General features: G+C 41.3%; 1 protein-coding gene across 1 annotated transcript; it reads right to left on the bottom strand.

Annotated features, from left to right (window-relative positions):
- Positions 1–259: 259 nt before the first annotated feature.
- On the bottom strand, positions 260–10,697 carry REXO2 (RNA exonuclease 2). The gene is made up of 7 exons (XM_030331896.1): positions 10,512–10,697; positions 9,393–9,476; positions 6,382–6,459; positions 5,659–5,770; positions 4,107–4,215; positions 2,695–2,748; positions 260–718 (listed from the first exon to the last, which is right to left on the bottom strand). Exons 1-7 carry the CDS (start codon positions 10,656–10,658, stop codon positions 589–591), a joined length of 714 nt encoding a protein of 237 aa, XP_030187756.1. The 5' UTR covers positions 10,659–10,697; the 3' UTR covers positions 260–588.
- Positions 10,698–15,762: the final 5,065 nt, after the last annotated feature.

The following is a 15,762-nucleotide window of genomic DNA, read 5'->3' as shown; positions in this document are numbered from 1 at the left end:
GGATGCCGTTACAAGTAGCTATTGCAGAACTCTGTTAGTTTGGTAACTGTAACAATGAAATTTGCTTCTCTGGATCTATCTCCAGTTACTCTAGTCTTGATGTATGAAGCAAGACAGAACAAGTTCACTTCCTGTTTAACATAAGAGAGTTAATCCATCCCTAATGTCATTACGAGAATTGAAACATTAGCCATACCACTTAGAAAACGCCACCATTTTCCAGTAATCAAACTATGAAAGAATAGATGGTACAAAAAGGTTTGCATTTCAATAGAACTAGCTTTATTATTCTTCTTCTTATTATTATTATTTTAAACAAAAGAAATGGTCTAAAAGCAAATGCAGATATGTACCAAGGGATGGACATGACCCGGTACTTACAAAGGAGCTGCTGTGTCATAAATGAAAACAGAGTGTTAGGGGAAAAGTAAGATTTCAGGTGCTGTCTGTTTGGATAATCTGGAGACGCAAGGTAACTGAAAGAAGGCGCTGTACCAAGCAATCAGCAGGAACAGAAAACAAAATGAAACAAAACCGCCAGCAGCTGCTTTTCCAGAGAACTACGTGCTGGCAGTGTGAGAACTGGCATCAACTCACGGTCTTCTCATTTTCCCCATTTTCTATAATTTTCCTCTTCTTCTCATCTGTTTTCTTCTTGAAGATGTTATTGCGGTAAAACTGAAGCTCTTTGATGCTTTCGCTAATGTCATCCAGTGCCCTACAAGCAAACACATCACGCTGAACTGAAATGTCCACGGAGGTTATGAGCAATGGACTAAAGAACTTAAGAACAGGTATTACTGTAAATGCCACTATCTGATATCATTAAGAAGAGGAACATTTCAATAAAGCAAATTTAAGGGCTTCATCTAATAAAAAATAAGTTTGCTTAAAAATATTTTTCTAAAATATATCCGATGATAAAGTCTCCCAAACTGTCCTAGAAAATGGTGGGGGGTTCCATGGGGAAAAAAGAACTCTGGGGTCAAGTAAGTTTAGTTGAAAATCTAGGTCAAGTATTCCTTGTCTGAACTTCTTTGCAAAGCATTTCATGTACCCATGTGTGCCGCGAATTTCCAAAGGGAGGCTGTACTACATACACAGTGTTTCTAAAACTGAATCGGCCACATTTGTGGAACACTCATTAACAGCTCATGGAACAAAGTCTGGGAAACACTGTGCAATACTTAATGACATCCCTACACCAAATATATACTGGCATGCTCAAACATAACTCGTGACTCAGTCATAATGCACATCGATCACCAGACAGCACCTAACCATAAAAGATCTACTTCTCTCTCTGGTGGAGATTTGTGCTATAACCAGTGGCAGCCTGACTCCATCTAACAGCCTCTCTTCTCCTCCAACATGCTGTTTCTCGTCTGTCGTAGCCTGAGAAATCGGGTAACCGAGATTATTAGAACAGTGTGCAGGTCAATCAGTAAGCCCTGAATGATAAGCCAAGGGCCTCTTCTAGAGAATAAACTGCACAAACGTTAGAGCAGGAGTTTCACGGCGGTTATTGTGGCTAACCTAACAGTTCTGCTTTCTTCCCAGGTCTTGGATATCCAGTGGACAGCTGAAACCATCAAAAATAAAGCCTCTGACTAAATCAAGGTATACAACATCTTATCCACAACACTTAAGTCCATAAAAGATCTTAAAACCCAAAGTACTTTTATGACTCACTATGTGGCAAAACCTGATTAATCTTGATACAAAACTATTCATACTCAGTAGTTAGGCTATTTGGTGTGAATATCCCTATGTTTCACTGCAGAAACATTGATGTGTTTGATCAGGGGATGCTTCCTCTGACCTTGTTAGGCATGTTATATAATCGTAACCACTACAGATACACTATTACCTTTGTAAAGCTTGAAAAATCTGAAATCTGAAAGACATCAAACCCTGTTTCAGATAAGGTATTCTAAACCTGTATTATGTATTATTGTGCTGTAGCCCATTTAATCCCTACCCCCCAAAAAACACTAGAACGCCACACTCTCTAGAGCAGGGATTTGTCTGTTTGCCTAAAACTGGGCGTGGCACATGGTGGGGACTCCATAAAGGAATGAACCAAGTGCTGCCCTTAGAAGCTGCCTGCTAAATCCCCCGTCAAAATTTTATGTTCCTCCTGAATGATGACAAAATTAAAAAAAACAAACAACAACAACAAAAAAAAACTTTTTTAAAGAGCCAGTAAGTACAGGACACTAGACAAACAAGATCTTCAATTTCTTTGGTTCCGGGGCCTAAGTCTATAGACATAAAAGAAAGGATCTGAAAAACTAAAAAGTATCAAAGTTAGGCTATGTTAATACAACTGTCCACAAAGTGTTGTAATGAATTTCAAATGGCTACAAGTTCATGCTCTTGCTGGGAGGAATATTAATATTGCTCATTACTAGAAAGATTATAGACTGTTTCATCATACCTACACACTAAGCTATCCAAAAGTTTTAAAACTGCAATAAAGACATACGATGCTACATATCTCAGAATGGAATAACAGAATCCTGAACAGAGCTCCAGATCATCTTAGCAAAAGAAAGTTGTCTTTATGCTGGTGGACCTTTATTTTTCCCCCAAGAAAACAAGAGCAGAGAACAGACATTATTGTAGGCAGCCAGGAGTTCGAGACTTATGTGCTTGTCAGACAGCCAAGCTCTTGGAAGGACCCAAACTTACCTGTGAGAAGCAGCCTTCTTTGGTGCAAACTCATATTCTTCTGGATACCAGCGTCTATACACAGCAAAAACGGAACTCTCAAAGGAAACTGTCTCAAATATACTGGGTAAGTACCTCCTTCAAGCAATTTATCAACATGGAAAAAGGCATTTGGGTCAACTATCACGTTGCCTCCTTGCCTGGGACGCTCTCTTCCACCCACGCTTCACCCTAGATATTCTCTTTAGGCAAGCTCGTCAATGTGTACGATTCCTAGATTCACACCATCTCAGCCCTCCCCCAGTTGGTCGTGGATAGCCAACCACCTGCTGGACATCACACTTCTAATCAACATATATAAAACCACGCTTATCCTCAAGGCCTCCCTTCTCCCATCCACCAGATCGGCTTTCCCTATCTTCCCCTTTATCTTTGAACAGTTCCATCAACTGCCTAACTGCCCAAACCAGAAACACTAGAATTGCTTTACCGCTCTTCTTTCCCCCACTCCTTCGTTCGCCAAGGGATGTTCTCAGGTATTTTATCTCCGTACCCTTCTCTGCCACCCAATGCCATTTCCCTTGCTCATTCTCCTCTCTCCAAGATGAGGGAAAAGCCTCCTTTCTGATCTCCCTCTTTTCTTGCCACCTTCTAATCAGAATGATCTAATTGTTATCACTCATTTCTCTACTTGAACTTTTTTAAAGGAACCCATCCCTTACAATGTTAACCATCTCAGCAAGGCATACAAGCCCTTTGCAAATGGCCTCACCTCCCACCTTTGCCAAACATCATGCTTTGCCCTCCAGCATTAGTGAACTGTTTGTAAGGCCTCAACTATATTTTGCCCGTATCTTCCTGTGCCTCTATTTCTTCATACTTGTGCCCATTCTAAAGAATCTTCCCACCTCACCTAGATGCCTAGAAAACGTCCACTCTTCTTTAAATATCAACTTAAAACCTATTTCCTATGCAAAGCTTTCCCTGACTTCCCATTCCTCAATCCGGTACATTTCAGGGCTCCTTCCCCCTTGGGCCCTCAATATTCTCTATGCACATTTCCACGACAGGAGTCATCAAAGAGTATATTTGGAGGGTGTGTGCTTTACACATCTGTCACCCCACTAGATTCTAAGCTATTTAAAGGCTTTTCATCTGTATGTTCCCAGCACACAGGCCAACACGTGGCACAGGATGGGTGCTCAACACGTTTTCTCAACTAACGAAATTTATACAGAAGATTTCTGGCATCATTCCTCGCAATTCTTACCAGTCCAGAATCAATGAAGGAACTGTCCCAGCGAGCGAGGGACAATGTTGCACACCCACCTGGCACCCTCAAGTTCTAGAGTTCTCTTCAATTACTTTCCACAAATTCTCAATTAAAACATGCTAAATGGGGCAATTCAATGGATCCTAAATATAGCCCTTACCTGCACAGTTCTTTAACAGTGCTCACATCAATTATTCTATAATGAAGATGTTTCATGAACTGGGGCATGTATTTGTCAAGAAACTTCTTATCTGCATGAACTGAATTTCCTAGAAAGACACCAAGCATACCGCATCTGTGTATTTCTAGCAATATACAACAGGATATAAAAACTCATTAACTATTTTTGAAATGGAAAGGATTTTTTTTTTTTTTAATTTAAACAATTCCTAAAAGCATCTCAAAATCTCTAAATCAGGTTTGAGGGCATGTGATTAGGTTACAAGCGCAGATTTCTGAGTACTTAGTCAGGCTCAAGGTAAATTTATTAATGGCTCTCTCCGGAAAAAAAAGATAAATCTACCACTCCACATACTTAACACACACATCTATTCGTTACTTTTTCGGATCATACCAGATGTGCAAATTTTCTCCCGTGTCATGAAATCCACACTACTAACACTAAAAACTTAACTGAATCACATTAAGTAAATAAACCTTTATTCACATTCCAATTTTAACAAATCATATCCATATTCATGTTTCCATACAGTAATTTATATTAAAAACACTAAATTTTAAATACGTACTTTAAAATAGACACCAACGACACTAGCTAGAGGGAGATTACATATACAACCTATGCTCTAGTACTTAATGTCAGAACTTTTTAATGAAATTCAAGGAAAGCATAAGCTATCACATCAATTCACATATACAAATACAAACGCATCTCCACAGACCATTAACTGTCCTCTGACAATGGCAGTGCTTTCAAAACCTACAACTGGCCTGGTCTCTTTAAAAAGTCAATGTCACATGGGGTGGGGGATGAGGGGGGAAGGGTGGGCGGGGAGAAACAGGTAAACTTGTGCATGAGTCTTGATTGAGTACTGGTTCAAAAACAATTAGACGTTTCCACGTGGACTAGATATCAAATGATGTTACTGAACTATTTTTAATTACCTTAAATGTGATAATGACATTGTGGCTACCGAAGAAAACATCCCTATTCTTAGGAAATACTTAACTGAGAATAAACTGAGAGTTGATGGGGGATGGGAGGGAGGGGAAAGTGGGTGATGGGCATTGAGGAGGGCACCTGTTGGGATGAGCACTGGGTGTTGTATGGAAACCAATGTGACAATCAATTTCATGTTAAAAAAAAAAAAAAGGAAATGCTTAATGAAGTATTGAGAAATGAGGTTTCAGAATGCCTGCAATTTACTTTCAAATGTCCAAAACATACATGGCACAAGGTTAACCATTATAAATCCCACTTTTCTGCACATATGAAATTTCCCATAGTAAAAATAGGAGGGAAAATTTTATTAAGTCTGTGTACCCTCGATCTCACACTGGGTTTCAGGGTATTTTTCCAATACTCATGTTATAACGTACACAAGGAAAACAGAACACAAAATTAAGATGTATACTCTAAATCAGGGTAAGTAGAAGGCATGATGGTCTTAGTGGATCTTTCTGGAACTGCGGTCTCTTGAACTACCACAATGGAAGACTATCTACGAGATATACATAGGATCGGATTTTACCTGCAAGCGGACAGAGCCCCGGAGGAGTCTGCTGTCGTACAAAGGACAGAAATTCATACTCTGCCTGTTGCAATGTCATTGTACTCTCCTTCACTGCCTTGGTTAGACCAGACTGCAAGAGAGAATCCCCAGCCCCCACCAGAAACACATCAAGTCAGTTTTCAAAGGCATCCAGAAATGAAACTTCACTTCTAAAATGGGCAAATATAACCACAGATGGACTATTCGTAAAGCTCAAGTTCAAAGTGAAACTGCCATCCTTGCACTGATTTTTTTTTTTTTTCTTAAAGAATCCAGGCCCAAAAGGCTATGTTCCTGATTGTTAATAGCATTTCCACACAGTCAGAAAAGACGGTGCTCAGAGTCCGAGGATATAAGCTCTGGGAAGAAACAACTATGAACAGGAGAGCAGCATTCCCCCTTTTCTGAGAGTTGACGTCTAACCTTATCCAAAAGACTGACTTGAGCAATACTTGACAATCCGCAATGCGTTCGCGACAGACTGAATGCAGGAGAGGAAAAGAGAGAACATTCAGGAGAAGATGATCTCGACAGGTCCCAGAGATGACAGGTAAACAAGCAAGTGGTCTCCCAGGCTTGCCAAGCAATCTTCCTCTAACCCTTTTTACAATCCCATCCAACAATGGTATAGGATTCAGATGTGGGAGCAACACGCTTGTTACTGATCCCCAAAGCAGCACTCCTGTTATTTGGTAATGTTACCTTCCCATGATGCTCCTTACACCAATCTGACATGCTGTCCAGTAACTCATCTGGCTGTTTTATAATCAGGTTAGGACCCTGTGGATGGGAAAAGCCATTAGTCATCCAGAATCAACAGGGACAACCTTGGTGTCTGAGGTAAAGTCTAACCTCACTTTGTGAGGATTAAACACACAGCTAGCAGAGAAAGAGATGAGGGCCCTTTGTTTTCTCTGTTAAGTGGTCCTCATTCATGCCAGCACTGTGTACGATGGCGAAAAGGAATGCACACACGCGTGCGCACGCACACACAAACGCACATACACACACATGCATGCCTCAGATGAGTGAAATGCCTAATAAGAAGACAGTAGTTGCCTATCAAAGGTCAGCAAACCCAGCCCTGACCTTTGGCTTTTTTCTTTTCTTTCTTTTTTTTTTTTTTTTTTTTTTTTTTTTTACCAGTGAGCTAAGAATGATTTTTACATCGCGAAGAGTTGTACAACAAACAAACATGTGACAGGTATATGGCACTCTGAGCCTAAAATATTTACTATTCAGTCTTTTTTAGCAAAGCTTGCCAACCTTTAATTAGGAGTTCAACTTGGAAAGTGTCTATATTGCCAAGTGAAAGAAGCAAATTGTGCAACAGCAAGTATGTGCATGTGATTTCATTTACGCTGGATAAAAACAAATAAAAATACACACATTTGTATATGCATACAAAGTATCAAGAAAATACACAGAGTTTGGGAAGTAGGAGGCAGCAGCAGAACGGGGCAAAAAACTAACAGCTGACTAGACATACACTTTAGATAAAGTTACACTGTTGAATTTTAATGATATTTTTATATCAAAAAGTTAAAAGGGTAACTGGTAACATCTGGGGGGAAAAAAAACACGTGGCCCTCTAACATTCAACTTCTGAGTGTCTCAGACACAGTCCCAGCAGAAACAGAAGTCTCACTTGTGGCATTAAAACAGGTCATTTTGGGCGTCGTTTCTCTGTACAATGGAGATAACAAACCGCCCCCCTTCCCTCAAAGGGCTGCTTAACAGGATAAAAGAAATTATAGATACCAAAGTTTCTGAAGCTTTTTGGAAGAAAAGTACTCTATGAATCCAAGGTATTATTACAATTACAGTGGTAAAAATAGTTTGTAATCACTGAGAGAAAAGGCTAGAATTTGACTATTAGACATCTTACAACTAACAAGGACTTTCAGCCAAACAAGAAAACTGGTAAAGGCAATCTCCAAGAAGCAAAAAATTCACTGATTACATATATTAAAACACATACACACAACACACACACACACACACACAAAACCCTCCTATTGTTTAAAAAAAAAAAAACAAGCATTAAACAAACAAAAAAGCAATTCTAACAAACTCTGATGGGAAAAGCAAACTATTAATCTAAGGCTCTATAACTTATTCTAGGTCCCGGCTCAGAACCCTGAACTATCTACAGAAAAATTTTCAGGGTAGGATGTTTTTTCCTCTACCAGCATAAAACTTTTTCCTCAGACTCATATACAAAAATAAAATGTATTTTCCACAGAAATGACACTTAAGTGCCAACAGTCCATAAGCATTTTTTTTTTTTTTTAACATTCTTATCCTCATCTGACTGAGTCTATTTACAAATGCCACAGTCATCTGCAGCTGTGTGAATACAGACCCAAATTTCCTCCAGGGTACATATTAACTAACTGGTCCATTAAACTGTCAGTATTTCGCATTATATCAACAGACTAAGGGAAAAACTCTTCTTCAGCCAAGAGTAAGGAGGGCTGACAAAATAAAGACACTTCGCTTCACTATTCATTTGCAGTAAATTCCAAGTGACAAAAAAAAAAAAAAAAAAAAAAAACCAAACCCAAAACACAGAACTGTATTTATATAAAGTTAAAAAAAAAAAAAAAAAGAGCTAGTTGTTATGATGAGAAACACAAAGTCTCATGATTCTCCTCCAGCTGATGTATCAAGAGGTACTCCAGGATGTGTGCCTGGTACTCCACTAAAGTAGTAATTCATCTATAAATGCCTTCTCCCGTCTCTACCTACCAAGATAAGTAGAGGTCTTACTGGAGATTTATGAAATGTATCCAATGTCAGTAGCACATCACTACCACCCTCCGGGAACTGACTTTAACAGAACCGCCTTTTCCACAAGCATCCCTACTGTGTTCCTGGAGTTTCTTACTACCTCTGAAACTGCTGACACTATGAGACCAGGGACCAATTCAAGAGCAGGATTTCACCGTCTACCAATCAGAAGCTCTCTCCCACACTTCTCAAATGCTTCACAAGGGGCCAAAGGGCAACAGGTGTGTTGTTTTGCTTAATGTTTCGGTTAAAAGCAGCATGTGAATCATGCCCAATATATCAATAGGAGAATATGCCAATTCTGCATCACCAAATTCTAAAATCTGAATATAGATCTAGGTAACCACACATCCTAGTGGAGAAGGCCGAGAGTGGACATACAGACTCAAGTTAAAATTAAGGTGATGATACAAAGATGACAGTTTGGCATGAGGCACTAATCCTGATGAGACAACAGCTGGTTGTCTGGTTGGTTACAAGTTCTTTACTTCAAATGCCTGGGTGAAACTCCTGGCTCCCCCCAATAACAAGCCAGGTGGCCTTGGGCAAATTACCCAAGATCCCTGCCAAAACACCCTCCTCTAGAAAATGAGGGTAATCTCCTACCTCGCAGTCGCTGTGAGGACTGAGAGTACGTACACGTAAAGCAGTCAGAAATGTGTGTGGTGCACAGTAGGGTCTCAGTAAACGAGAGCAATTCCCTTTGCCATTTGGTGCATGGAATATTGAAAACTAAATAGGTTGTGAGAGACTACTTCGGTTCTACAACCAACCCTACCATGACCTAGCATATTACTTTGGAACTTAACCTATATATGGCCCTCAGGTTTCCTATTTTCCACATAAAGAGATGAGGAAACAACAATTTAGATTTCCAATACACTCCAAATTGTATGACTGTATTACACGGCATCACCTACTTCAGCCAAAATGTTGAGATCAGAGTCAGTTATCAGACACGCCATCTCAATAATCTGGTCCTTCTCAATGTCCAATCCTGTCATCTGCAATCAAAAGTAAATATGTAACACACACAGAACCAACTCTCTATTTCACCCAATTTTATTTAACTGGAATCCCCCCAAACATAGTCCATTCATCTCCCATAGCCAGGATAAAAGAGACAATAATGCTTCCCGGGCAAGCCCTCCAGGCACTAAACATGAGTCATTTATTCAATAAATATTTACCAAGGGCCTACTTTATGTGAGGCACCCCAGTTCTACTGTAGGACAGATGAAAAGTCAGCAAAATTGAGGGCTGACACCATTCAATTTGGTCAAGAGTTAGGCAACTCACATCGCCACATCTCTGCAGCTTACAAAGTTTTCACATTAATTACACCACTTGATCTTGACCACAGTCTAATGGAGAAAGCACGGTTATTAACCACCACTCCTCCCGCCCCCCCCCCCCTTTCATATATAAGAAAACTCAGATTCAGCGGAGGGGGGAGTCGTCGGCATGGGTTTGGAAAACCTAAAGGGATCAAAAGTAGGTTCTAGTCCCAAGTGAGACCCTAACAGCATGACCTTGAATGGGACGAACTCTCTCTCTCGGCCTCAGTTTTCTCCTTTATGGAATGAGAGGTAAGGCTGAGTCATCTCCGGAGTCCCGTCCAGCTCGAACAACCTAGGGTCCCATAAGGCTGCGGAAGGGGAGTGTGGAGGCTGGCACAGCCGCTGCCCCAACCCCCCACCCCGGTGACCCTAAGCCCAGAAGGACCAAAGCGTCAGGGAGGTCACACCCGAGCGGAGTTCGGGGGTTGGGGCGGGGGGAGGGGGCGGGATGCAGCCATATGGATGACTCTTCCCTTTTGAAAAGACACCCCACAAGTCCACCACGGTCCCCAACACCCGCAGGAGTCCAGCCTGCCGACCTGCCCCGCGCAGCCCGCAGCCCGGCGGCGCTCACCTGCCACACCTGAGACCCAGAGACCCGCCGCCGTCCGCGGACAGGCTCAGCTACTCGGTCTCCGCGCCGAACCCCACTCGCCTCCCCTCACCCCCCCCCTCCCCCGCCCCGCCGACCGCACTCACCTCCAGGTCCACCCAAACCATCCGCTGAGCCATGCTCTCCCCTGCCGCCATGGCTGCGCCACCTTCGCGGACACCCCGCGCCCCGAACTGCCCGCGACTCCCACCCACACCTCGCAACAGCCTGGAGCCCAGGGAGCCGCCTAGCATCACCCGGCACGAGCCGCCACGGCCCCAACCTCTCAGCCGGCGCTGGCGCAGGCGCGATGGTCGCTAAACGTCGCAAACCCGCGGGGAGGCGCAGGAGCGAAAACCACAAGTCCCAGCATCCAGTGCGCCGGCTCGCCGTGAGCAGCCCGGCTTAGCTGCCGAATGGGATGATGGTATTTGGAGTCTCGCCTGGTGTTCCGACCGCTTTCCCCACCCCCGCCACGTGTTTTCGGATGTTACTGGACGCGCATGTTTTTCAGAACTAAGTTTATTCGTTTCACAGAGTTATTTCCTGAGTTTGGATTAGTTGCGAACCGCCTGGTTGAGAAAGAAGTCTCTTACTTTGTTTGGTCAAGGGAGATAAGGTTATCTATTTATACATGTATACATATACTTTTTCAAACAGATCTTTCCTCTTTTTGCCTCTCCCCCTCCCACCCCCAACCTTGTTACTTACCTGCCCCTCCACGCAGGGTATTTTTCTCGTTGACGTAATGCAGCAGGGCGGTGTGCTATTTTTAGGCCAGAAGGCCAATTCCACTGTCAAATCCTTTAGAAATCCTTGAGATCTTGTATCAGTGATCACTTAGCATATATTAGGTGTTCAATAAGACTTCCTTGGCAAAGGGTCGCTCCTTATTCCTTGTGAAGGGAGGTAGTCCGTGTTTCAGTTCAGCTGTGGTGTATCAATGCTAATGAAGACGTCCTGCTCCACTCTTTCAAGTCCCTCCAAGTTTAAATCTTGTCCTTTTATAACGAATCTGCAGCAAATTAAAATGAACTAAAAACGGCTCTGCCTGGTCTGAAATCTGCTTTGGTTTTGATCAAAGTATCTTTTACCTCCTCTGGGCATAGCTACAGTTTCCATCATTTCCAGGAGCAAAGATGGTCACCAACAGGACCTTTCCACCTTGTAGTGTCAAATTGCAGGAATCCCTTAAAGCTTTGCTATACAGTAGCAAATTCGTTGTGCAGAGTGCAATGTTGTCGCAAACATTGATCTCAGCCTCGAATTATACCCTCCACATTTTTTTTTTTTTTTCTGAAAGCCATATTGACACTAATTACGGAGCTTGTGGTCCATCGCATAGTAATTCGTACCCGGTGAGCTGGTTTTGTGAGAGAGAAACTTTGTTGCCTCATCAGAGCTGTAAGGATACTGTAGCGTGCTGGATGCCACGTTCAGCCAACCCCCCACCTGCTCGGGCATATGGAAACAAAATTGTGTGCACAGATTGTATACTTATAAAGATTTTTATTGTGCACAATGTGTATATATTATAACTGCATTGCCTGATGAGTCACATTGTTTCTCTGTAGCTTTTTATTCATTTGTAGCCTACCTTATAAGAGAGAGACTACATTTCTTCCTCCCCCCGCCCCCTCAGTTTTTACCTTGATTCATAGAAAGTAGAATCAGTTGAAGTACAGAAACTTTTACCAATTGGGCTTTTTATCATCATTCTAAAGTATTATTATTTCTTTAAACTTTCACAGAACACTTGTGTTTTCAAAGTTCCCCGGAACACTGTTCAGTTTTCTTAGAAATTCCAAATTAGAAAATGCTATTTAGATTTAAGAACTTATATTCTGAAAATTTATGACCTTAATTTTAAAACGATGTGTAGTTAAAATTATGTGTGAACATTTTTGAAACTTAAGTTTTCGTAGCAATTTACTTTATAACAAGAAAGACCCATTTTAGGTGATTGGCGCTATAATGTAAGGAGACTTAGTAGCTTATTAGGTTTTGTGTACAATATCATTACATTGGTGGTATTAAAGATTAGCATCCCAAAAGCAAACGCTCCAAAATCACAAATCCACACCATGTAAAAAAGGAGGACAGACATAAGAACATGGGACCCTAATATTTGAAGGCAGCCTCATCCCATAGTGGACTCAATAATTTATTTCTCTTTTCCACACCATTTTGCTCAGAAACTTTGCTTTCTCAGTTCTATTTGGATCCTATAAAAACTGCTTTTGTTAACTAACAACAAGGTTATAGTGCTAAGAAATCTTGTTCTCTGATATCATAGACTATGATAAGCTTTGCTGTGTGAAGACATTTTAGTGACAATGGACCATGTCTTCTCACTTTAAAGAATCTGAGCCATGTGAGTCAGTGACACAGAAAAGCTGCCTCAATTTCCAACCCAGGGGCAGAGATTCAGATAAAAGGTTGTCAGACACAGCATTCCACATTCATCTTGACTTTTTAGTTTCTAAATGAATAGGGCTCTGAGTCAGCTTCTCAACACTGCTGGTAGTCAGACTATGATGTTTCTAACAGAATCAATGACAATGTTTCTAACAGAACACGGCCAAGGCCACACAAACACTCCCCTCACTGAGAGATCACTACTTCTTTTTTACATGTTTTTTTACTTTTATTTTCTTCTTGGGATAAAATATGCCAAACATAAAATTTCCCATGTTAACCATTTTTAAGTATGCAGTTCAGTGCATTAGAAACAACCACATCATTATGCAGCCATTACTGCCATCCATCTCCAGAACTTATTCATCTTCCCAAACTGAAACTACATATCCCTTAAACACTAACTCCCCATTCCCAACCTCCCCGGCCCCCTCCCCCAGCCCTCAGCAGCCACCATTCTACTTTCTGCCTCTCTGAATCTGACTACACTAAGTACCTCATATAAGTAGAATCCTACAGTATGTGTCCTTTTGTGTTTGGCTTATTTCACTTAGCATAATGTCCTCAAATTTCATCCGTGTCATATAGCATGCATCAGAATTTTCTTCCTTTCTAAGGCTGAATAATATTGCATTACACACACACACACACACACACACACACACACACACACCATCTTGTTTATCCTTGATGGACCCTTAGGTTGTTTCCATCCATTGATTACTGTGAACACTGACATTATTGTTAATATTATTTTTTAAATTGAGCTTTCTTACCAGGACTTCCCCAGGCCTGCTTTGGTCTCTCACTTTATAAGGAAAGATTACTATGATAATCAATCCAGAGGTGATCCCCACTCCCCCTGGTTCCTCTTTAGAATCATCCCAAATCCTGTCTTTTAAAATGTCCTTTCCTATTACTCCCTCTTAGGAGAGACCCCTGGTTCCTCCTGTTAACTGTAGCAGCGGGTTCATAAAAGTAACATTGTTAAAATTGTGTTCTAGTAAACTTTATCTGCTATGCTTTATCACCATCCTGTTAAAGTAGACTTTCATTTCCAAAATCCATTTATTTTTGTACTTTCATAGGACTAGCATGGAGCCACAGAGTAATGGTGGCCGTGCCAATCAGTAGTCCCCAAAGTAATGAAACTAGTTCACACCTGTAAACTGTCCAACAGCTTATAAAATATTTTTAAACAGGCAGAAGGTCCCTCATGAATACTTAACCGTCGATGATAATATCTCTTCCTTTCCACTGCCTTATGCAACCTTGTCTTGAGAAGTATTGACATCAGGTTCACTGCTGATAACTGCAGATAAGTGCTGTTTACGTCCTGCCAGTGGTCTGGGGAGAACGAAAGGATGATAAATCTTTTGCCTTTACCCTTTATCACTGCAGAATAAAGGGGAAAAAAGGTAAAAACAAGGTAAAAATAAAAGCCAAACATAATCTTCAAAATGCACCTTGCACAAAATGGACACTTTATAAAGGCTTTCATGAAATTTGAATCACACTTTATCTCAATTCAGCTCAAAAAAACACAAATACTTGGTGTGTATCAGATACTGTCTTGAATACCAAAGTAAAAACACGCTTATTAAGATAATATTTACTATACCAGAAACTGTAAGTATGTAAGATATTAAGATAGTCTTAGCTCCAAGAATAAGATGATTCATTTTGAGTTTAGAGTTCTTTATTTTGCAGATAAGGAAACAGCTTTAATTTTTCCATCTGTACAATGGGTGGTATGATGATTAAACCAAAGCATATACAATATCTAATATATAATAAGTACTCACTGATTTCTGTAAGCAAATCAGAGAATGCAAAACTTAATACAAGAGCGTTGTGCCAATGCCTTAAAGAATTATAAAGTACTAGGGGAATATAGGGGAAAGGGATTCATCTTTTCTGAAGAGATACAGGAGGATGGAAACTGAATTAGATCTTTAAAGAAGGTAACTTTGACAACAAATATTATGGGTAAGCCTATTCCAGATAGAGTATCTTGGACCTAAGCAACTAGAGTCATGGGTCTCTAAGAGAGAAACCCAAAGGAGCGTCCAAGCGCAAGAAGAACAGGTAAGAGTTCTGTTTTAGAAAGGCTGAAATCTCACTTTGAGAGGGACAATACATGGAGGGACCAAGCAGGCAGATAGGAAGAGTGCAGGGATGGAGACATAAACTTGGAAGTCGTCCACACAGAGAGAGTAGATGAAGCAACGGGAGGGAAGAAGGTGGCAGGTTGTCCAAACACTGCACCTATAGGCTCAGGCCAGCCCTAAGGTCTTCAGTTTATGCAAACCTAATTTGTAAACCCGGTTAGCATATAAAGAAGATTCTCAGGGCACCTGCGTGGCTCAGTCGGTTAAGCGTCTGACTCTTGATTTTGGCTCAGGTCATGATCTCACAGTTCGTGGGATCGAGCCCCGCATTGGGCTCTGAGCTGACAGTGTGGAACCTACTTCAGATTCTCTCTCTCCATCTCTCTCTGCCCCCCCCAATCTTGCTCGCTCTCTCTCAAAATAAGCTTTAAATTAAAGAAAAAAAAAAGTTCTCAGCTGGATTTGAACGTGTTGGCATACATTGAACAAACTGGTGAGGCAAGCCTACCAGAAGACCATTTCTTGGAAAAGTAAGGAGTATCCCGGGAGAGAAATCAACTAAAGGAAGAAGTTGCCAGAAACAAAGAGCATAGTGCAGAGAATAAGCTGACCAAGTTAGAAGGAGGGAAAGGGTAATTCTGACAGCACAGCAGTTCTCATGTACTAGATCTGTCTCCTGGCTTAGTCTCTACTGGATGTGTGTGTAAGGTCCACGGAGAACAGAGCGGCTGCACGTATTCTAAAAGAGCTCTTTCAACGAAAAGTACCTATGATAATGGTATGGCACAACACTGCTTGAGTTCTCCACTAGCACAACAAAAAAACAAAC

The sequence above is a fragment of the Lynx canadensis genome, chromosome D1, assembly GCF_007474595.2.
Source record: "Lynx canadensis isolate LIC74 chromosome D1, mLynCan4.pri.v2, whole genome shotgun sequence".
Classification (NCBI taxonomy): Eukaryota; Metazoa; Chordata; class Mammalia; order Carnivora; family Felidae; genus Lynx; species Lynx canadensis.
Note: the sequence above shows the minus strand (reverse complement) of the source record. Positions and strands in the feature narration are given on the sequence as shown.

Excerpts from the sequence above, each read along its gene's own strand:
- REXO2 (XM_030331896.1), bottom strand. The coding sequence starts at position 10,658 with ATGCTAGGCGGCTCCCTGGGCTCCAGGCTGTTGCGAGGTGTGGGTGGG. Across the intron at positions 9,477-10,511 it reads TGGTTTGGGTGGACCTGGAG|ATGACAGGATTGGACATTGA; the intron begins GTGAGTGCGGTC and ends TTTTGATTGCAG. Across the intron at positions 4,216-5,658 it reads GGGGCTCTGTCCGCTTGCAG|GAAATTCAGTTCATGCAGAT; the intron begins GTAAAATCCGAT and ends GTGTCTTTCTAG.